This window comes from Cricetulus griseus, chromosome 7 (genome assembly GCF_003668045.3).
Source record: "Cricetulus griseus strain 17A/GY chromosome 7, alternate assembly CriGri-PICRH-1.0, whole genome shotgun sequence".
In the NCBI taxonomy this organism is placed as follows: domain Eukaryota; kingdom Metazoa; phylum Chordata; class Mammalia; order Rodentia; family Cricetidae; genus Cricetulus; species Cricetulus griseus.
This window is the reverse complement of record NC_048600.1, coordinates 81,731,744-81,753,148: the sequence shown is the minus strand read 5'-3', so window position 1 is coordinate 81,753,148 and position 21,405 is coordinate 81,731,744. Positions and strand designations below refer to the sequence as shown.

The 21,405-nt window shown below is 46.3% G+C and overlaps 1 protein-coding gene across 2 annotated transcripts in view; it reads left to right on the top strand.

The window, feature by feature from the left end:
• The window catches only part of Usp43 (ubiquitin specific peptidase 43), a 58,511-nt gene extending 37,452 nt beyond the window's left edge, over positions 1-21,059 (top strand). The window contains exons 10-15 of one of the 2 annotated variants that reach the window (XM_027427106.2): positions 1,644-1,721; positions 2,491-2,617; positions 2,724-3,057; positions 5,547-5,705; positions 8,380-8,544; positions 19,981-21,059. In XM_027427106.2, the coding sequence (XP_027282907.1) occupies positions 1,644-1,721; positions 2,491-2,617; positions 2,724-3,057; positions 5,547-5,705; positions 8,380-8,544; positions 19,981-21,059 (1,942 nt within the window). Of the gene's footprint in view, positions 1-1,643; positions 1,722-2,490; positions 2,618-2,723; positions 3,073-5,546; positions 5,706-8,379; positions 8,545-19,980 lie in introns of both variants that reach the window. The other variant, XM_027427105.2, reaches the window with a different exon arrangement.
• Positions 21,060-21,405: the final 346 nt, after the last annotated feature.

Genomic DNA, 21,405 nt, shown 5'->3' with positions numbered 1-21,405 from the left:
TTTGCTTTCTGCATCAGGAATCTGATACTTTTGCTGATATTCTCATAAAGCACAGTTCACAGTAAGGGTCTCTGGTTTCCTGACTTGGTCAGCTTGAGGTGCTGAGTCTAGAATGTAGAGGTAGACCAAAAGGCTCCCTAGAATACCCTATTTATATTCTCTTTAGCTGGTAAGTTAGGGAGAGAAAAGCCATCCATGGTTGGTTTGACAGGAAAAGGAAACACTGGAGAAAAAGGGCCCCAAGTGGCATTTGGTGTTGGAGGTGACTACGAATTTATTCCTCAATGTGTGCTCTGCATGCTGGAACCAGCCTATAGCCAGTTGTTACCAGGCCAATACAGAAACTTGAGAGGAAGTACTTAAGTCCATGAAAGCAGCGGGACAAAGTAAGGCAAAAATATGTTGAAAATTGGGGCTGGAGAGATGGCTCAGAGGTTAAGAGTGCTGGCTGCTCTTCCAGAGTTCCTGAGTTCAATTCCCAGCAACCACATAGTGGCTCACAACCATCTATTATGAGATCTGGTGCCCTCTTCTGGTGTGCAGATATACATGGAAGCAGAATGTTATAAACATAATAAATAAATGAAAAAAATATATTGAAAATAAGGAATGGAAGTTGTACTTTGTATGTACACCCTTTATCCAGTATGTGCAATCTCATCTCACTGCTTCTTCTGTGAGTCTGGAACTTTCTATTGAAATATCTTGGTGACAGTCTTGTTACAAATCCTAAACAATATTTTGGGTGTGAACTTGGCTACTTGTGCCTGCTCTTCTTGATTCAGAGTAAAATTTTCTACCGTCCACTTTTTTCCTTCATTTCTCCTGCTTTTTCTGAAATGGGTGGAATCACAGAAGGTGGGAGGGGCTGTAGTTTGACTCACTAAGATTTTTGACATTGGAGGGTTTGGAAGTCTTTGGATGGTGTGGGTGGGTTTGCAGGGGCCTTTCTGCATTGTTTTTTGGGTGTGTTAGTTCTCCTGGGGTGCCATCAGAACCGGCTTTTTGTGTGAAATGCTCACTTGGGTGTTTGTTTGACTCGGTGATGCGATGACCCAGTACCTGACAGGAAGACCTTGAGGGAAGGAAAGATTTACTCTGTCTCATGGTTTCAGTCCATCATGGCCGGCTCTGTTGTTCTGGGGCCTGTGGTGAGGCTGAGCATTGTATACTTGAGGAGCTTCTTTTACCTCATGTTTGACAGAAAACAGAGAGAGGAAGAAATTAGAGATGAGATATGCACACTGACCTACCCCCAGTGACCTACTCCAGCTAGGCTTCCCTTTTAAAGAATATTGTCTCCAGCTCTGGGAGAGACATTTTATATTCAAATCTTGGCCCTGTGTAACTGGCCTGTAGACACTGAAAAGGTAGTTGGGCCTTCAGTGGAACAGTAAATTGTATCCTAGTAGCTAGAAGGACACAGCTCCTACCTAGAGCTCTCAACTCCCAAGAGTATCAGTAGGGGGTTTTAAGGGGTAGGCAATGAGCTAAGGCCTTCAGCAGTATGTTTTTTTAGACAGTTTGGGGTGTTTTTGTCTGGAACATTTCTCCTGGGAGGAGAGCAGAAACCAATTGCTAAGCCCTGAGAACTGTGGGAAGGAAGCTCTGTTTTCTGACAGGTTTCCTCATTCTCTCCTCAGGGCTTTGCACCTCAGGAGGCCAGGAGGCCCTCCTCATGTCAAGCTGGCCGTGGAGTGGGATAGCTCTGTCACGGAGCGGTGAGTTAATGGAATTTTACTCCCACACAGCTGAGCTAGGGCATGCCTCTGCCCACAAACCTTGCCTGGACCCATTTTCCCCTGTGGATGATCCTGCATCCACACCTTTAATGTGGTGGACTCCATTCCTTTGAGAGGACTTAGAACCATCTATATAAATAGCCACAGTGGGCATGATGATCGTGATGGGGGCCAATGGGGTGTGAGGAGTGGTAAATGCTCATATAAGCCTCAGCCTGGACCATGCACTGGTCAGAACAATGATTTCCTATGAGCTATTGGTTTCATCTTCAGCACACCCTGTGTGGGAGGACTACGAATTTATCACTGCCATTTCCCAGAGGTTGAAACTGAGATGCACAGGGGTGTAAGTGATGTATAAGTCACATGGCTCCTACACACAGAGCTGGGATTTGAACCCAGGCTGGCTGGCTTGAATCTAGGCTCTTCACTCTACTTGACTGTCTCTCACAGCTCCTCAGCCCGTCAACCAGACTCTGTAAGAGGACATGTTTCAATCTGTCAAGTACTTACTAGTCTCTTGGTCCTAAGTTGGGTTAGCACAGGACTTGGTACTTTGAGTAGTTGGTGGGGGAGACAGAAGATTCTCTAAGAGTGAATTGCAAAGTCAGGGGTACAGGAGGTTTCAGGAACCCACAGAAAGGGTAACTGCCTGTCCAGTGCCCTGCCCAGGTTTTCTGTGTATGGAGACAGTTAGATCCTTCCAGGAGGGAAAGCTCTGAATGCTGTGCCCTCTTCTTCCATCTAGCCTGTTTGGGAGCCTCCAGGAGGAGCGGGTCCAGGATGCAGACAGTGTGTGGCGGCAGCAGCAGGCACACCAGCAGCCCAGCTGTACCCTGGATGAATGTTTTCAGTCCTATACCAAGGAGGAGCAGGTCCCGCCCTGGATTCCACTCCCTGGTTGGGAGGGGGGCTGGCTGCCTTATGCTGGGTTGGTTGTGCACTGTAATGGCCTTACAGTCCTGACGGCTTCCTTTCCAGCTGGCCCAGGATGATGCGTGGAAGTGCCCTCACTGCCAAGTCCTGCAGCAGGGTGTGGTAAAGCTGAGTTTGTGGACCCTACCGGACATCTTGATCATTCACCTGAAACGCTTCTGTCAGGTGGGGGAGAAAAGGAACAAGCTCTCCACACTGGTGAAGTTCCCACTGTCTGGGCTCAACATGGCTCCCCATGTAGCACGGAGGAGCACCAACTCCAAGGCAGGGCCTGGCCCCTGGTCCTCCTGGAAGCAGCCAATCTGCCTCCCCACCACCTACCCAATGGACTTCCTCTACGACTTGTATGCCGTCTGCAACCACCATGGCAGTCTGCAAGGTGGGCATTACACAGGTGAGCCTTGCCATGCCTCTCTATGTGCCACAGCCATAGCCACATGACTTGGCTGTAGCCAGAGCCTCAAGATGTCCCCAGAATTGCCACAGGGGTAAAAAGCGACATCGCCTAGTCTTCTGGGAAGCTGGTGTTCACTTAGGATGATGATTGCGCTATGGTGTTGGTAACTACTTGTATTTTCAGGCACATCAAATGTGGGAGGGTAAGTACCAGAACCAACATGCGATATGTGCTTTCATTTATGATTCAGCACAGAGAGTCTTACTCATCAGGTTTTGTGTCTATTTACTATGTGGGGTACTTTTAACTTCTAGTCATCTGGGGAATTTAGAAGCAGTAGACAAAGAGAGAGAAACACTTCTCTCAGTGGCTTAAAGTTGTCCCTGTAAGTATTCTCAGAGTTAGCATGACTGACTACTTCTTGAACAATGCCATCCTTCTGTTCCATCTTGGAGGTCACAGCTGTAGGAGAGCTGCTGGCAGCAGCAGTTCAGTGTTTAGTGGGTACCCCATTGTGGAGACTGATCCCTGTGAGCCTCATGAGAGGTGTGGGTGTGCTCACTAATGGCACACACACTGCTGGTACAGTGCCCTCAGAGAGAAAGAGAGAAACAAGGACCTTGTTGGAGGACAGAGAAGGGTTGAAGGGTGGGTCTTGGCTGATCAGATGAAGGTTGTATGGGTGCCAGGTGACTCTCGTGCTGCTCTGCTCTGCCACCCCACTCATTCCACAGGTGAGGGGGCCACTCCCAGTCTTTTTTCCTCTGGGCTTAAAATAGTAGGAGAGCTCACCCACAGCCTGCGCAGAGACACCTTTGGAGTTTTGTCAGTCAAATGATGGGTGCCATCCCAGATCTAGCCTCTTCCCTGTTGAAGCCTTGTGCACCTGTCTGTGAATGTCCTGCCCATGTCCTTGACTGTTTACCACACGGCTGTTCTTACCAGTCTTTCTGTAATATCTGTCCCAACAGTGCTTGGGTCACTTGTCTTGCAGAAAGTTTACATTTTGTTATTCCAGGTAACCAAATGGCTAATCATTCTTTTTTTTCTGGCTTCTGGACTTTGAGGTGTGGCTAGAACGCCCTTTTCACTGTGGGGCTACTAAGCATTTTTTTTCCTATGTTGTCTTCCAGTGCTTTTGAGGTTTTCGATTTTCACATTTAAGTGTGTTATCTAAAGTTTCTTGATGTCCCTGATACCCAGTTGCTGCAAGACCATTACTAACTGAAAGGTCCACTTAGTTGCTATACTTTTGTGTTTCGTTCTATTTCTGGTCTTTGGCTTTTTCTCCTCTCATTGCCCAACCATCCCAACCTGTGGATGCTTCCTTGGCCTCCTCATGACTGGCCCCACCCTGAAACCAATTGGAGGCCGCAGCCATCACACAGATTATCATCATAAACAAAGACACTTTAGAGCATCCAAGAGTTGCAGGAATCATTTTACTGTGACACAATGGCCAGCTCCAGGTTTTAAGCTGGGAGCAAAAACATCACCTAGTGCTTTTCAAAATGGCTGTGCTGTGGAGACTGGTAGAAAAGAGCCACAGTGCAAGCATGAGTTTCAGTCCAAGGTGGTTTCTGAGCCTCCAGTAAGAGTTTGCACTGGTATTGACAAAGTGTTCTAGACGTATTCTGAGAGTACCATTAGTAAGAAGGGCTCTTGGATGAGTGTGGCAAGAGGGAAAAGAAGAACAAAGGTGAATTGGGTGTGAGGCAGGTGAGGGCAGAGGTCAGCAAACCTGTCCAGCCCAGGGTCTGGGTTTGTAGAATCCATAAATTTAAGAGGTTACCTACCTTTCTTTCTCTATTCCTCTTTCTTCTTTCTTTCCCTTCCTTCCTCCCTTCCTTCCTTCATCTCCCTCCCTCCCCTCCTTCCTTCCTTCCTTCAGTCCTTCCTTCCTTTCTCTCTCTCTTTCTTCCTCTCTCTCTCTCTTTCAATAACATTTTAAAGGTGGCAACAAGAAGAGTAGGACATAGATGTGGCCACGTGTGTCCTGTAAGCTTCAGGACCAGTGGTTTGGGTGCTACACGCTGAGTTTGGAGGTAAAGGGTATCTGTAGCTGGTTGGAGGTAGTTGGAATCATGTTCCTCTTTCTATAAATGTTGGTCTCCAGTCCTTAGGTAGAAAAAGGTATATCAGAGTCCCAACCAGGAGTGTCATTTTCTCTTCCATGGTCGTTTAGAGATGGGTGAATGGTGGGTGACATTATTTCCTAGCCTGTAATGTGAGGCCCTGTGTTAGGGGTGACTGTGCCTGATGAGATGACAGTGTGAAGCACTCACTTTCCAGTGAACTCTCCTAGTTGTGAAACTGTTGTCTTTTCCTGGTTTCACAGAAATCAGTTCTAGCTAAAACCGGGCATTTTTTGTCATCCTACTCTAAGCATGCCCATTTTTGAGTTCTGATCATGGGGATCATCTTCATGCCTTGGAGTGCTAAGCATTGAACTTGGGTTTGAACCTTTACAGCCTATTGCCGGAACTCCCTGGACGGCCAGTGGTACAGCTATGATGATAGCACGGTGGAGCCCCTTCGAGAGGATGAGGTCAACACCAGGGGGGCGTACATCCTGTTCTATCAGAAGCGGAACAGCATCCCTCCCTGGTCAGCCAGTAGCTCCATGAGAGGTGTGTGCTACAGCTCAGAGGGTCATGGGGTTTGGAGATCACCTTAAGAGTTGAAATGTGGGACGGAGAGATGGCTAGGTGACTAAGAGCACTGGCTGCTCTTCCAGAGGACTTAGGTTCAGTTCCCAGCATCCACATGACATGCAGCTCACAACTGTCTATAACTCCAGTTCCAGGGAATCTGATACCTTCACACAGACAAATGTGCACCTAAAAAAAAGAGAGAGAGAGTTGAAATGTATTGTGCCAGTGAGATGGCTCAGTTGTAAGGATGCTTGCCACCAAGCCTTGGCAACTTGAGTTTGATCCTTGGAACCTATTCCTGTAAGTTTTCCTCTGACCCCTCCACACATGTGCTATGGCACACATGTGTTCTCTCTCTCTCTCTCTCTCTCTCTCTCTCTCTCTCTCTCTCTCTCTCACACACACACACACACACACACACACACACACACAGTGCTGGCTTCAGTGTGTGTGTGTGTGTGTGTGTGTGTGTGTGTCTAAGTGGCTTTTTTTTTTTTTTAAGGAACTGAAATGCTCACTTGAGCATCTAGGAAGGTGGATAAGGACCAAAAAAGAAACTCTGTCTTCCAGTGTGAGAATAGGAGTTCTCCATTCCCCCAGCTCATACCAAGAAATGGGGAGCACACACATTTAATCCCAGCACTTGGGAGGCAGAGGCAAGTGAATCTCTGTGAGATCTAGGCCAGCCTGGTCTACAAAGCGAGTTCCAGGACAGCTAAGACTGTTACACAGAAAAACCCCGTCTCAAAAAAAAAAAAAAAAAAGAAAGAAAGAAAAGAAAAAAAGAGTACTTTTTTTTTTTTTTTTAAATCTGGGGCAGCTGATGCATGTGGAAGTCTAATATTGAGCCACATGTGATGAGGTGTGGGCCATGTAAACCTGCTGTTAGAAAGAGAGAGGCAGGTAAAAGCACAGGGCCTTTCTAGAAAGTGTGACTGCCTAGTGGCTCCCCAGTAATTGATTTATGAACCTCCAAATTATTTGGAAGTACAGGGGAAAATGTGTAACACTTTTATGTGATTTGTCCCACACTACAAAATAGCCATCTTATTTTGGGGACAAAAGAGCATTCCAGAAATTCATCAGTTCTGGAGAGATGGCCCCCATGGGTAATAGCACTTGCTGTGTAAGCATGAGGAGTAGTTTTTTAAAAGGAGGTCGGAGCTGGGAGTTGGTGGCGCACGCCTTTAATCCCAGCACTCGGCAGGCAGAGGCAGGTAGATCTCTGTGAGTTCGAGACCAGCCTGATCTACAACAGCAAGTTCCAGGACAGCCTCCAAAGCCACAGAGAAACCCTGTCTCAAAAAAAAAAACAAAAAAAAAAAAAGGAGCCAGTGTGCCTATGTATGTTCCTCTGATCTCAGCACTGTCAGCAGTGGAAGAGCCAGCCAGCCAGCATAGCTCTAGGTTCACTAATTCACTCTACTCACAGGAATAAGGAGGAGAGTGATGGATCAGGGTACCCAATGACTTCCTCTGGAGGACAATGATGGATCAGGGTACCAGCGGCTTCCTCTGGCCTCTGAGTTTATTGAAACTCACCCCTGCATGTACTTTTGTGTGCATACCACACACACCCACCACATTTTATACAAATAGGTTCTCATTCTTACACACACACACACACACACACACACACACACACACACACACATACACACACACACACACACACCATACTTTTTCCTAATCATTATTGGAAAATAGTCAGAGAAAATCAATAGTCCTCCAGGGTTGAATCAAAATTAACACAAGCCTGCTTTCCATTTATAGAAGGCAGACATTGAAAGGAGAATAAAACACTTCGATCCAGGCATGCTGACACATGCCTGTAATCTTGTTACAGGGGAAGCTGAGACAGGAGGATCATGTGTTTGGGGCCAGCCTGGGCTACCCAGTAAGACCCTTAAGTAATATGCAGTTTAATAGTAATAAACCTATTAGAGGAGTCCAGAGGGAAGGTATCCCTAATGCCCCTTATGAAGATTTGGCTCCCCTGAACTTGGGGGTTGCTCACTGTTTGTGGTCCTATAGGATCTTGGGCTATGGGCCCTGGGTATAAATGCTGTCACTCTGACAATGCTTTTGCTGTGACCACTAAGATCCTAGAAATCTGGCTCTAGAAAAGTAATCACATTATGGAAGCCAGAGTTGGCAGCAAATAATTTCACAGAAAACATGTGAATGCACCAAGGAGCCATCTTTCCCTTGCTCACTAAATACCGTGGTTTCAAGGATGTCTCACTGCAGGCTTCTAAACATCATAGTTCCAAGGATGGCCCATTGTAGGTCTCACCTAATACTGTTGCAGGCTTCCTGGCCAGTCACTTTTTTTTTTTTCCTTTTTGGCTTCTCAAGATTTCTTTGTGTAGCCCTGGCTGTCCTGGAACTCACTTTGTAGACGACACTGGCCTTAATTTAACAGATCTACCTGCCTCTGTCCCCACCCCCCAAGTCCTGGAATTAAAGGCGGGTGCCACTACTGCCTAACTACTTTTATTTCTCTAGTTCTCCTCTGGTTCTATTAGTCCAGGGCTGAGGGATAGGGGTCATCTGGCCTGGAACCTGGTAGTGGAAGAACTCTCTGTCCTACTTGCAGGCATCCTCAGGGATGTGCCAGGCCCAACTCTCTCCTTTGCTTCTTCTGCAGGCTCCACCAGCTCCTCCTTGTCTGACCATTGGCTCATGAGGCTCGGGAGCCACAGTAACAGCACAAGGGGAAGCCTGCTGTCCTGGAGCTCTGCCCCCTGCCCTTCCGTGGCCCGGGTACCCGACTCTCCTGTCTTCACCAACGGTGTCTGCCACCAGGACAAGGGTATGTGGTTACACTGGCTGCCTTTTTTTTTTTTTCCCCCTGCCCTTTTTCATCATGAATGTGTTGGTGCTTCATAGCCATGAACAGAAAGAGCCGGTCCTGACAAGAGGTTTGGCATCTCTTGGGGTCTTCCTAACACTCACCTGCCTCTCCTCCACCCATCCATGACCCTCCACCCACAGATGCAGTGGGCCCGTTTGACCCACAAGTTGTGCATCAGTAGAGCCAATCAACCACGGATGGAAAATAGAAAACACTTCGTGCCTGTGCTAAACATGTGCAGACTTTTCTCTCGTCATCCTCTAATGCTCACACTGCATCAGGTATTACAGGCAATTGGGTGGTGACTTAAGGCACACAGGCATATACAAGAGTATGAAACACACAGGAGCCTGTGTGTCAGTTACGTACAAATAGTACATTTTCTATGAGGGATTTGAGCATTCAAGGAGCTGGTCCCCCACAGTCTCTGAGGAACAATTCTGCATCCCTTTTCTGTTCCTACAGAGCTTACTACATCATGGGGCAGACAGGAAACTAAGGCAGCAGCTGCAGCAGGGGTCTGAAGGGGGTTTAAAGCAGGGACAGACAAAGAGGCAAGGTGATAGCAGAGACTCAAGCTGTGCAGAAGGCCTAGAATATTTTCATAGCAGGTGCTATGAAAGATGAGCATGGGGGTGTTGGTGCTGCACGCTTTTAATCCCAGCACTCGGGAGGCAGAGGCAGGCGGATCTCTGTGAGTTCGAGGCCAGCCTGGTCTCCAGAGCAAGTACCAGGATAGGCTCCAAAGCTACACAGAGAAACCCTGTCTCGAAAAACAAAAGACAAAAAAAACAAAAGAACAACAAAAAACGAAACAAAACAAAAGTGCCCTATGTTTGGGTTGGAGAGATGGCTCAGCGGTTAAGAGCATTAACTGTTCTTCCAGAGGTCCTGAGTTCAATTCCCGGCAACCACATGGTGGCTCACAACCACCTTGAATGAGATCTGGTGCCCTATGCTGGCATGCAGGCAGAAGACTGTATACATAATAAATAAAATCTTAAAAAAAAAGGGTTAAAAAAAAAGAAAGATGAGCATGGCATGATGCGAGGAGGTGGGGGAGGAAAGGGGGATGGGACAACTATTTGGACTTTACCACAAGTGCTGTGAATAGTGAGAGAGAATGTGGAGTAGGGCAGTAATCAATATGGCTTATATGTTAAATTTTTGTTACCTTTATTTTTATTTTATGTGTATGGGTGTTTCACCTACATGTTTGTCTGTGCATCACATGTGTGGAGTGCCCTCAGACTAGAAGAGGGTGTCAGACCTCCCCGACAACGGGGACTAAAGTTACAAATTAGTTCTGAGTCACCTACGTAGATACCTCCTAGGTCCTCGAGAAGAGCAATAGCTGATCTTAACCACTGAGCCATTTCTCCAGACCCTGTTTTATATTTAAAGTCTACCCTGTTTACTGCATGAAGAATCCATCCTCGGGGTGGGCATGTGTGTCAGGTGGAAGGCCCATTAGGAGACTGTCTATAGTTGTAAGGTTTGGACAGATGTGAGGAGGACAAGATGGTCAGATTGTGGATAGAAGAACTAACAGAATCTGCAAGTGTTGGATGCAGCGTATGAAAGAAGGAAAATGGTCCAAGATGTCTAGACCTTTGTTTAAGGTATAACTAACAAGGGGGAATCATTGTACAGTTTGTAGGATGGTGAAGCATTGGGTAGGAGCAGGGTCAGTTTTAGAAAGAGCCACACAATTTAGGGCAGATTGTTTTGGGACTCCTGCAAGGCAGTCGTAGCAGCAGCATGAGAGCTACAGGGACTAGAGATGGAGACTGGAGAGCCATCAGCACACAGATGGAAGTGAAGCCAAAGGCTTGCTGAGCTCTCCACGGAGATTATAAGGAAGTTAGGAAAGAGTGGAGACTGAAGACCAAGCTTGGCAGCTGTAATGTGTAGGGCTTGAGTAAAAGTGGAGATGGAACTGGGACAGAGCAGCCAGGGCCAGGGGGAGCAAGCCAGGCAAGGCTCATTCCTAGGCACTGGAAAGCATCTTTCAGAAGGAAAGGGCCAACTAGTGTTAAGGCCTGAGGGAGGCTGAGAACCAGTCAGGCTGGAGGACCACCAGTGACTCCCCAGGGGCCTCTGCTGTGGGTGGGAGGAAATGGAAGCCCAGCGGAGGTACAGGAAGTGATGGCATGTGCCCAAGTCATTGTGCAGTATGGTGAAAGGCAAGTAACTGCACAGCTCAGGGCAGTTTCTGATTTCCTTTGTTGAAAGAGAGCTAACAGAGCATGCTCACATTCAGGTGACCTCTCTAACAGAGAAACAGCAGGAAAGCAGAGGACAGGATGCTATAGAAACAAATCCTAAAACAAGAATTCAGTGTGTATCTGTGTAGGTGTGTCTCCTTCGAGGAAAAAAAGTGGTCAAGTATTTAAATTTTCATTTGGGCGTGGTGGCTCACACCTTTAATCCCAGCACTTTGGAGACAGAGGCAGGTAGATCTCTGTGAGTTCAAGGCCAAACAGGTCTGCATAGTTGGTTTAGGAGCCCCAGGGCTAAATAGAGAAACCCTGCCTACAAAATAAATAAACAAGCAAGCAAGTAAATGTTCATGTTTCCTTTAGTTCCTAATTTAGTCTTTAACATAAAGTCTTAATAGAAATGCTTTATAAACACAGATTTCACAGGTATAGAAACATTAAGCTAACATTTGTGATTGTGGCATCAAGATGTGTATTTATGATGCTTGTTGTCATATATAAGCACATACATTGTGAGTACATATTCCATAAAACATGCAGATATTTTTACTGTACTAATGCACTGCTAATAAATATGTACACTAATCATACTTGTACATCTGATGAGTTATCATAAAGTGAACATATCCATTGCTAGATTAAGAAATAGAGACTTCTGAGTTGGAGGTGTGGCTCAGTGGCAGAGGACTTGCCTATCATGTACAGGGCCCTGGGTTCAGTCCCCAACACCAAGGAAGGAAAGCAGGCAGGTAGGTAGAAAGGTGACTGGTTCTGGAATCCTGCTTCCTCATACCTGTCTCACTCAGTACTTCCCACTCTCACAGGATCTGTGCCAGGTTAGTTTTACTATGTTAAGTAAAAAATGGACAGGGGCCAACTGTGACACACCTGTTGGACTTTATTCCAGGCACAGTGAGTAGCTATTGGAGAGTTGGGAGCAGGGCTATTGTCAGTCTGGTTTATATTTAAAAATATGTGTTTACGAAGATGGATTTCACCTGTGAAGCCATATGGCATGCAGACTTTTTATTTGGCTTGTTTTGTTTATCCCTGTTCTTGTGAGGTGCATCTGGTCTGCATAGCAGTGGGTTGTTCTTTCTCTTATTTATTTTACTTGTAAATAAAATCAACTCAGAGATTCAGAGTTCTCTGTACAGAAGTTAGTTTGTGTACGTGAGAGAAAGAAACTAAAAGCAAAGACAGCGATTAGGAGCCAGTGTGCAGGGAGAGGCAGAGGGATCAGCTTCTGCCTTCTATATATTCTCTATGGAGTAGATGTTGCTGCAGAGCCTAGCACAGAAGTCAACTCGGAGAAATCTGGCTTGCTTGTCAAAAGAAGTGTCTTGAATTACTACAGATTTTTCAGTTCCTGAGATACTGTTGGATGCTTTGTAAATCCATGCAGTTTCTCTGTGGAGCCCACATGGTGGGTTATCTCTGGATGGCGTCTGCTCCTTGGCAGATGGTACTGTCTCCCTCACCAGTATTTCCCACATTGTAAGCATAGGTCTCATTTTATTCTAGTATGGCTAGATTTAGGCGTTATCTCCAGTTTGGAGTTATTATCAATGCTATCTGGTGAGCATGCTTAATCTAGAAATCCCAAATGCTTCAAAATATAAAATTTCTTACCAATATGATGCCACAACCAGTAGAAAATTTCACGCCATGCAATCTTGTGCACGAATTATTAGGAATATTACATAAAATCATCTTTACTCTTGTGCATAAGGTATACATGATGCATAAAAGAGTTTTGTGTTTAGACATGTGTTCTAGCTCCAGAATACCACACTATTCTACCTATTTCAACATCTGAAGAGATTTGAAACCTTCCACACTTCTGATCTCAACTGGATAGAGGTTACCAACACATGCTGCTGTAAGATTTGAACTCATGTCTTCTGCTGTACATAGATATGCCTGTGTTTCTGTTGAATCCATACCTAGGGGTGGAATTTCTGGGCCTTGGTATATGTGCTCACTTGCCAGCTTCTTCTTTCCATGTACTTTAGTTATTGTTGTATCTGAGAACCTAGCACAGTTCCTGGCACATCCCAGAGTTCCAGTAGATATTGGTGAGTAGACCAGTGTCATGATAAAGTAATTAAGCTGCCTTCTGGTTTGTAGTTCATGAGTCATAGCTCATTAGTTTACTCCCTGGCATTTGGCGTTTGGGGCTTCCCTCATTTCACCATCAAATGGAATGCTGCAGGAGTGTGTATATGTGTTGTGAACTTGTCCAAGTCCTTAGAGTTCATTCCCATGGGATTGAATTGAATGCAATGGCTTCTATCTTGCTTTCAAGATATTTTTTCTTACATTGTCCCTGCTGCACATTTGGGAGTGTGCCTATAAACAAGAGAGAGGCTCTTCCAGCCTGCTCGTTCCTGTCAGTACTGCCTGAGAGAAGTCATTGATTCATCCCAGCTCTGTCGAAAGGCATGGCACCCTGGGCAGCCCTCTCCCAGGGGGAAATGTTTTGGACATCCTTCCATGAGGAGGCAGCTCCAAAGAATGTCCCAGTTTTTCAATGGGGTCTTCAGAGAAGTGTCAGGCTGCAGAGACAGACAGCACCAGTGCGGGAGTGACAGCTGTCTTCCAGGCTCCACCAACTGTCCTCTGAGGCACGTGGCTGCCAACAACTTCACATTTAGATTTCTTCGGCTTGGCTGTTGGAAGAGCCTTGCTCTCTGAGGGAGCCTTCCCTCTCGTAGTTTGGATAAAATAGAGATGGAGTTTTGAAACCTGACCTGGAAGCTCTGAGATGGTTGCAAAATCTAGTCTTATTGTCAAATCTGAGCAGGAGCAAAATCTAGCAGAGAGTTTTCCTCAAGGGATTCAGTCCTCTCTCATACAAGAGAGACTTTTTTATCTCTCAAAATTAATAGGAGTGAATCTTAATAGGGGCAAGGATGCCATTTGCCCTTCAGTGTCCAGGAATAGTCCTGTTTGGTAAACAATCATGGAATGTACAGAAGTATAAAACACACAGGAGGGTGTGCGTCAGTTACAAATACTACATTTCTATAAGAGATTTGAGCATCCAAGGAACCGAGCATCTGCAGGAGCTGATCCCCCATGGGCTCTGAGGAAACGACTACATCCTTTTCCTGTTCCCACAGAGCTTACATGTCAGCAGCCCTCAGTAGAGAAACACAGCTTGTTCAGGAATGTCATCCTTCCAGGAGCTCTGGCTGTGGGTTTTGGGATAGAACTCTATACTGAAAGGAGTGGTCAGTGTGCTGGCTGGTTTTATGTCAACTTGACACAAGCTAGAGTCATCAGAAAAGAGGGAACCTCAAATGAGAAAATGCCTCCAGAAGAAAGCAGACAAGCCTGTAGGGCATATTCTTAAATAGTGGTTGATGCAGGAGGGCCCACCTCATTGTGAGTAGGGCCATCCCTGGGCAGATGGTTCTGAGTTCTGTAAGAAAACAGGCCAAACAAAACACGAGGAGCAAGCCAGTAAGCAGCACCCCTCCATTGCCTCTGCATCAGCTCCTGCCTCCAGGTTCCTGCCTTATTTGAGTTCCTTCCCTGATTTCCTTCAATGATGGCCTATGGATATATAAGTGTAAGCAAGTACACCTTTTCTCGGCTTGCTTTGGTCATGGTGTTTTATCATAGCATTAGTAACCCTGACTAAGACAAGAGTTTTGTGGGGTTTATAACTAATAGAATTGAGGCAGATATGAGAAGTGGGTGCTTTTCAGCTAAAGGAATATAAAAACACCTTAATTTTATAATTACTGGAAAATGTGACTTTGAAAAAAAATCCCAAGAAGTTCTTCCCAGAGACTCTTGTGAATAAAAGGCTCTGGGGCTTAGGTGTCCCCAGCTTATCAGGACAGGTCCTCCTGCTGATAAATGTCCTGTGGCTTTTCTTGGGCATCAGAGGGTTTAGTATATCTTCTTCCTTTCCAGATCTTTCCAGACAGTGTTTTATTTCAGCTTACATTCCTTTTTGATGGTATCTGAGAGTTTCAAATATTCCATTCAAAGTATGGTCTCCTTTTTATTCTTTGTTTCTAATTTGATGACGTATGGTCCAAGAATGAGCTTTTCAAAAGTTACCTTCTTTCATCCATTTTTGTCCTCTGAAGTCTATTTTGTTATTTTATATGTGTTCTATGTACATACAGATTAGATGTAGTCCTTCTGAGGGCTTGAACCATGCATATCATGGTATTAGGTGATTGATTACTTTATTCAGTCCCCCCACCCCATGTCTTTAAATGCATCTCTTTTTGTTATTGTTATTTTGGTTTTGTTTTTTGAAAGTATTGTAGCCCAGGCTCGTCTTGAACTCACTACTCAGCCAAGGATAACCCTGAATGTCTGTTCCTCCTGCCACCATCTCCCAAGTGCTGGGTTTACCAGTGTGAGCCACTGAGCCTGGCTTTAAACTCACCTCTGACTGTGAAGGAGATCCACTGAGGTCTTCTGCCGAGCTGGGCTTTGACCATGTACTCTGTAAACGTTTATACTTGTTGCCTTATGTTATGAGCTGTTTGTTAATAGATGTCTGATAGTTCATGACCATTGGATCTTTTTTATATATAAATTGTGATTTTTATCATTGTAATTGTTCTTTATTGCTCTCTGGTTTTAACCTTAGACTCCACATTGGTAATTTTGTCTCTTCTTTCTTTCCACATTTGCCTAGTATTTGCTTCTGCCCTTCTCTTTTTGCTTTCTTTTTTAGTACATTTTAGGTGGTTTCTGGTAAATAGCTATTTTTAAAGGATGTGTTTATTTTAATTATGTATATTAGCGTTTTGTGTGTGTGTGTGTGTGTGTGTGTGTGTGCGCGCGCGCGCGCACACACACACACACACACACACACACACACATGCATTACCCCTAGGTGTTAGAAAAAGGCATTGCTGACCCAGGGACTGGATGATGCTCAGCTGCCATGTGGCTGCTAGAGATCAAAACCTGGTCCTCTGCAAGAGCAGGCTTAATTACTGAGCTTTTGACTCTAGGCCCCCTCCTTCTTTTAAGGTAAAAAATAAAGGGCAGCTGTTTTATTGTTTTCACTGGTGTGCTGGGAGGTAAAATCCAGGACCTGGTGTGTGCTAGGACACACTGTGCTACTGAGCCCCATCCATGGCCCTGCAGCTCTTTTATTATGAGAATGCAACACACTGGGAGGGAGGGAGCCAAGTGCAGTGTTGTGATAACAATGTTTCTTGTTGGTTTTCTTCCTTTCCTGTTCCTTCATGTTGGTTGACTAGATTGCTGTTTGTTTCTTTTTCTAATTAATTTGCAAATTCTGCTTTTCTTCTGACCTTATTACTGTCTACTTTCTCACTGTTTGCAATCAATCACATTTCCCTGCTATTAGAAGGCTATAAGAAACCAGCTGTTTCCTGCCAGGCGTTCTGTTTCATCCTTGCTTTCTCTCTTTACTTCAATAACCAGAGCTGTGCTTCTGTGGTTCCCCTCCCCACATGACATTCCTTCCACAGTGAGAGCTTTTCTACAGATACACTCCTCCTTGACTTGAGGTAGATACTCTCAGAGTACTGTTAGAATTCCTATCCCACGCACCCGGACTTGAGACGACCTTCTGAGACTGCCTGGCAGTCCCTGTGAAGGATGGACAGTTCATGGAATTCAGGGGCTGAGATGCACTGTGCTTTTGTGTTTGTCTTCTTTGCCCTCTGCCCTGAGATCTCTGCTCTGTCAGTGTTTATCAGAGCCCTTTAGGCATGCCAGCTCTAAATCCTTGCTCAGCCAGAAATATTTCTTTTGCCCCAGTGGGTGGCAGCTTGGCCGGCCTGGGGCTCTGAGTCTTTGCGGTTGCAACCCTTTGCTTGCAGCATCTGTAGCTGATTTCCCACGCTCTCCTTGCCCCTGGGCAGCAGGTGAGAAACCCAGACTGTTCTTTTTCATATGAGTGTCTCTTGCTCTTTCTGGCTGGAGGTTTTTAAGATGTTCTCTTTGACCTTGGAGTTCAGAAATTCTAGCACATGCTTGGATGTTCAGCCCCACCCAGTGTCAGGTGTCTTTCCTTCTGCACACTCAAGCCTTTCTTTGGGACATTGTCTTGTATTTCCCTTGATTTATTGTGTTTCTTGCCTTCAGATTCCTCTGGTTGTTTGTTTTGGCTCCTGGCTCTATCTCCTTGCTCCCTTACCTTTTCCCTTGTGGTTTGTGTCTCTGCCATTTTGCTCTGTGTGCAGAAGTGTCCAATCTTTAAACTTCTTGACATTTTTACCTACAAATGTTCTGGGTCATTCATATTCATATCTATCCTGGGACTGGTGCAGGCTGCAGGTTAGGTACACCTGCTGGGATGAGCATTTGCTCTTTCCTGTTTTCTTTTTACTCACTCATGTGAATCTCAACAGTGACCCTACAAGCCTTCAATTCATCCGTTGACCTTTCATTCCTTCTGGTCACACTTTTCAAGCCCTGATGCCGCTTGTCCCTCCCTCCAGGTCATTGCTTGCTCTGCTCTGGTTCATTAGGAGCTGCTCTCCTGGTTTGGGTTCTGCTCTGTTTGTTTTTTTCATACTCTGTTGCTGGGCCCTCTTTTTGTCTTTTCTACTTTGGAGCAAGCTCTCACTTTGGAGCCCAGGTTGGCTAGGAGTTTATAATCTTTCAGCTTCCTGAGGTATGGGATTATGGGTCTGAGTTACCACACTCAGTTGGACCCTGTTGTAACCTTTTCTGTTTCTGCTCACAAGGCTCTGTTCTTCCTTCTCTAGATTGAAGTGATTCTTGAGGTGAGAGAAGGGAGGGTGACTTTGGCTCCCAAGAGTTGATGGTGTGACATCCAGACCTCCTTTCTCCCAGCTTTGTCCACCAGGCCCAGTCTCAGAGGAAGATGAGTAGCTGGGCTTATCTGTATACTGTGCGCTGGAGGGGTGGCTCTGTAGGCTGGAGGCGTGACTATGTGGGCTGGAGGTGTGGTCCTATGCACTAAAAGGTGGTCCCATGGGCAGAAGGGGTGGCTCCATGGTTAAGAGCATTTGCTCTTCTTGCTGAGGAACTGGGTTCAGTTTCTTGCACTCATGTCCATTTGTAACTCCAGGTCCAGTACCAGGCACACATATGGTAGACAAGTACATGATGACAAACACACATACAATAAAAATAATAAATATTTTTAAATATGACTGTAGGTCTTTCATAGTTCTAGGCTCCCTGGATCCCACCCTTCTTCCTAGCTTGCTGCTTTCCAGAAGAGCCATCTCCCAGAGGAAGGGCTTGTATACTGGGTAAGGGGTGGGATGAGGGGGAGGAGCTTGAGTACTGGATAAGGGTGGGATGCTTGGTTAGTGAGCAAGTGGCCATGTGGGTGTTTGCTGCTTTTTCTTTGCTTATGCCATTTATTTCTCAATTTATCTAAGGCTCTCCATCCCTGCCCCCCTCAGGTCCTGTTATGGGGCAATAAATAGATGAAAGGACATAAAGGGTGCTTTTTCTCCAAAAAGAGGCGAGCTGAAGGGGTCCTTTGGGTGTCTGTAGTGTAGTTGCTGTCGGCCCTGGCCCAGGGCCCTTTCACACCAGGAAGAAGAGAAAAGTGGTTATTTACAGCAGTAACCAGGTCTTCTCACCACCTGCCAGGGCTTCAGGCCATTCCACCTGGTGAAGGTTGAAAAGCCACAGCTTTGTCTTCCTGATGCAAAACTTTCCTCTCTGCCCTTCTCGGGGCTGTGGATGAGGAACAAGAAAGCTTCACACACACCTTTGCCTCCAGAACAGTGTTTCATCTTTCCCCAGGGTTAGGGAATTGAATGGTGGAGCCACAAGGTCAATGCAAACTGAAATAACAAAGTATTTTGGGTAAAATTGGGTCTATTCCTGGCCAATCTAAAGAAATTCTCTAAAGAAAAAGATAATCAAAAATGACATGTGAAAACCCCAGCAGCTGAGATCCCCGTGGAACTTGTGATATCTGCGTGTGGCGGGTCCAGCATTTCTTCCCTCTCCCCCGTGAGCCCTGCTCTCTCAGCTGCTAGGCAGATGTGTACTTGTGCACTTAGATTCTTATACAGCATTCTCTGTGACCTTTGCTCTCCCTGACCTCACACCTGTGTGCCTGAGAATCTTAGGACCTCCCCACATGAGTGTTTTGTGGCAAAAGTCCTTCATTATCTTCAGAGTTGGTCTCTGTTATAGCTCTAGGACTGCTGTAATAGAAATAGGCTGGGGCCTTTATAAGTGACCGAAATTTACTCCTCGTGACTCTGCAGGATGGGATCAGGGGCCAGGTAGGTTGGGTTATGGGAGTGCTCTTCTATGATTCGGAGTCAGAGAGAGCTCTGGCCTTTCTTACCTCTTCTGGTGAGGACACTGTTCTAAAGTCTCACTTCTTGTGCCATGACCTTGGGGGTTACAGTTCCACTTATGATCTGGGAGGGATGTAAGCCTTCGGCCAATAATGCACACAATCCATGAGTAGTAGCACATTGTCAGGAGCCAGTTGTGGGTACCAGTCCCATGCTTCTGTAATTGACTGACCCCATCGAGTGGAACAGGGTGGTCACGTGGGCTGTATGTGTTAGGCATCAAGCAGTTCTGGTAATACAGTGATGGTGACACAGTACAGTGATGATGGTGACACTATTTTATTTTAAGTTTTTGAGACAGGGTTTTTCTATGTAGCCCTGGCTGTCCTGGAACTAGCTCTGTAGAACAGGCTGTCCTTGAACTCACAAAGATCTGCCTGCCTCTGCCTCTGCCTCTCAAGTACTGGGATTCAAGGCATATGCCACCACCACCTGGCGATGGCGATGGTGATACTTCTTAGGAAAGGCATGCAGTGTTCCCTTTAGAAGGGTTGAGCTGTAGAAAAGAATGCATGTGTGTGTGTCTATGGAAGGATATGTGCGGCTTTTGTATAAACATTCTGCTATTCTATAGAAGAGATTTATGCATTCACAGGTTTTGCTATCTGCTGGGATTCTAGCAGCAATCCTCTGTGGATATCCAGGAAGGCTGTGCCGTCTTTACCCAGCTTTCTCTGTGGCTTTAGATGTTCACATGGATTCTGTGGAATAGTGGACAAAACTATTGGTGGCCCTGAGGGCAGGGCCTCTGTGTGACTGCCTCATGCTTTAGTCACTGTGACCAACCCTGTATCTGACACATCATTGCTTGATGACTGGCACATACCCCTATCAAGTGTTCACAGTCTTTGTGTCTCTTTCAGGAGGGGTTGAGTCCAGGCCTTTGGTTCGGGGTGTTGGCGGCCGAAGTATTAGCATGAAGGCACCTCCTGCTTCCCGATCCAGGCATGGGCCTTTCAAGACCATGCCCCTGAGATGGTCCTTTGGACACAGGGAGAAACGACCTGGGGCATCTGTTGAGTTGGTGGAATACCTCGAGTCCAGGCGAAGACCACGGTCCACCAGCCAGTCCATTGTGCCGCTGTTGACACGTGCTGCTGGTGGGGATGAGAAGTCATCTTCACCTAGGTCTGATGGCAACCTTCCTGCTAAAAATGAAGACAGTGGTCGAGCCATCAGTCAAGGAGCAACCAGGATGCCCCTTTCCTCATGCCACCTCAACCACCATCCCTCCTTGGGATCCTTAGATGATGGTCTAAACACAGCCAGGATACGAACAGGAAATGCAAATCAGGATATCAAGCTCCCCAAAAAGTTTGACCTGCCCCTCACTGTGATGCCCTCAGTAGGGGATGAAAAACCAGCTCGCCCTGAGGGCCAGAAGATGACAACCTGGAAGGGAAGTGGTCAGGTGGGAAGCCAGAGTAGCCCACCTTCCCCCTCCACTGGGTTGCTCAGAAACTTTAAGGACAATGGCCCAGGTACCTTACCCAAGATGAAGGCAAGGGCTGCTGTGGAGGAAAGGGCCCCTGACAAAGACAAGGGACAGGGGACATTCACTCTTCTGAAATCTGTGTTTTGGAAGAAAGAGCACAAGAGGGCTGTCAGGGTTGAGAACTCCCCGACAGCACCCCCTGTCTCCCTGGTGAGTGACAGGCTGAACCCTGCCATGAACGAGCAGGCTCGAGGCTCATCCCCTGCCCTCAGGATTCGAGAGAGCCCAGCCAGGGGCCTGGGCTACCACATGGAAAGGGACATCCGATCTGCGCCCAGCTCTCTCCACCTCCCTCGAAAAGCCAGCAGACCTCCTAGAGCCAGTACAGCCGGCACCTCACAAAAGACCATTCCTGGGGAACAGAATTCTTATGGCACCCTGCAAAGGGTGAAATACCACACACTTTCCTTAGGTCGAAAGAAATCCTTGCCTGAGTCCAGCTTCTGAAGGAATATTTCAGTATAAGCTGGCGTTCCTGGGCTGTGCACTGAGATTCTGCAGGAAGCCTGTGTCCAGAGTGGATTTTCTAGAATCCACTTGACTTGTGATTGACAAAAAAAAAGTTTGGTCTCTTTAACTGGACTTCCAGCCCCTATATATCCCAATGTGTCAAAATGGTTGGGCTCCCATTGTTGGGTTTTGATATAGCCTGACGACTAGACGGTGCTGCTAAGCCCAAATTACCAATACAAGGCTAAAACTAGTATCTGGTATATGTAAGTCCAGGGCATGCATAGCTCTACTAAAGACTCTGTGGTGTCATGTTAAATACTCTCACCAGCTCGCTTTGCTC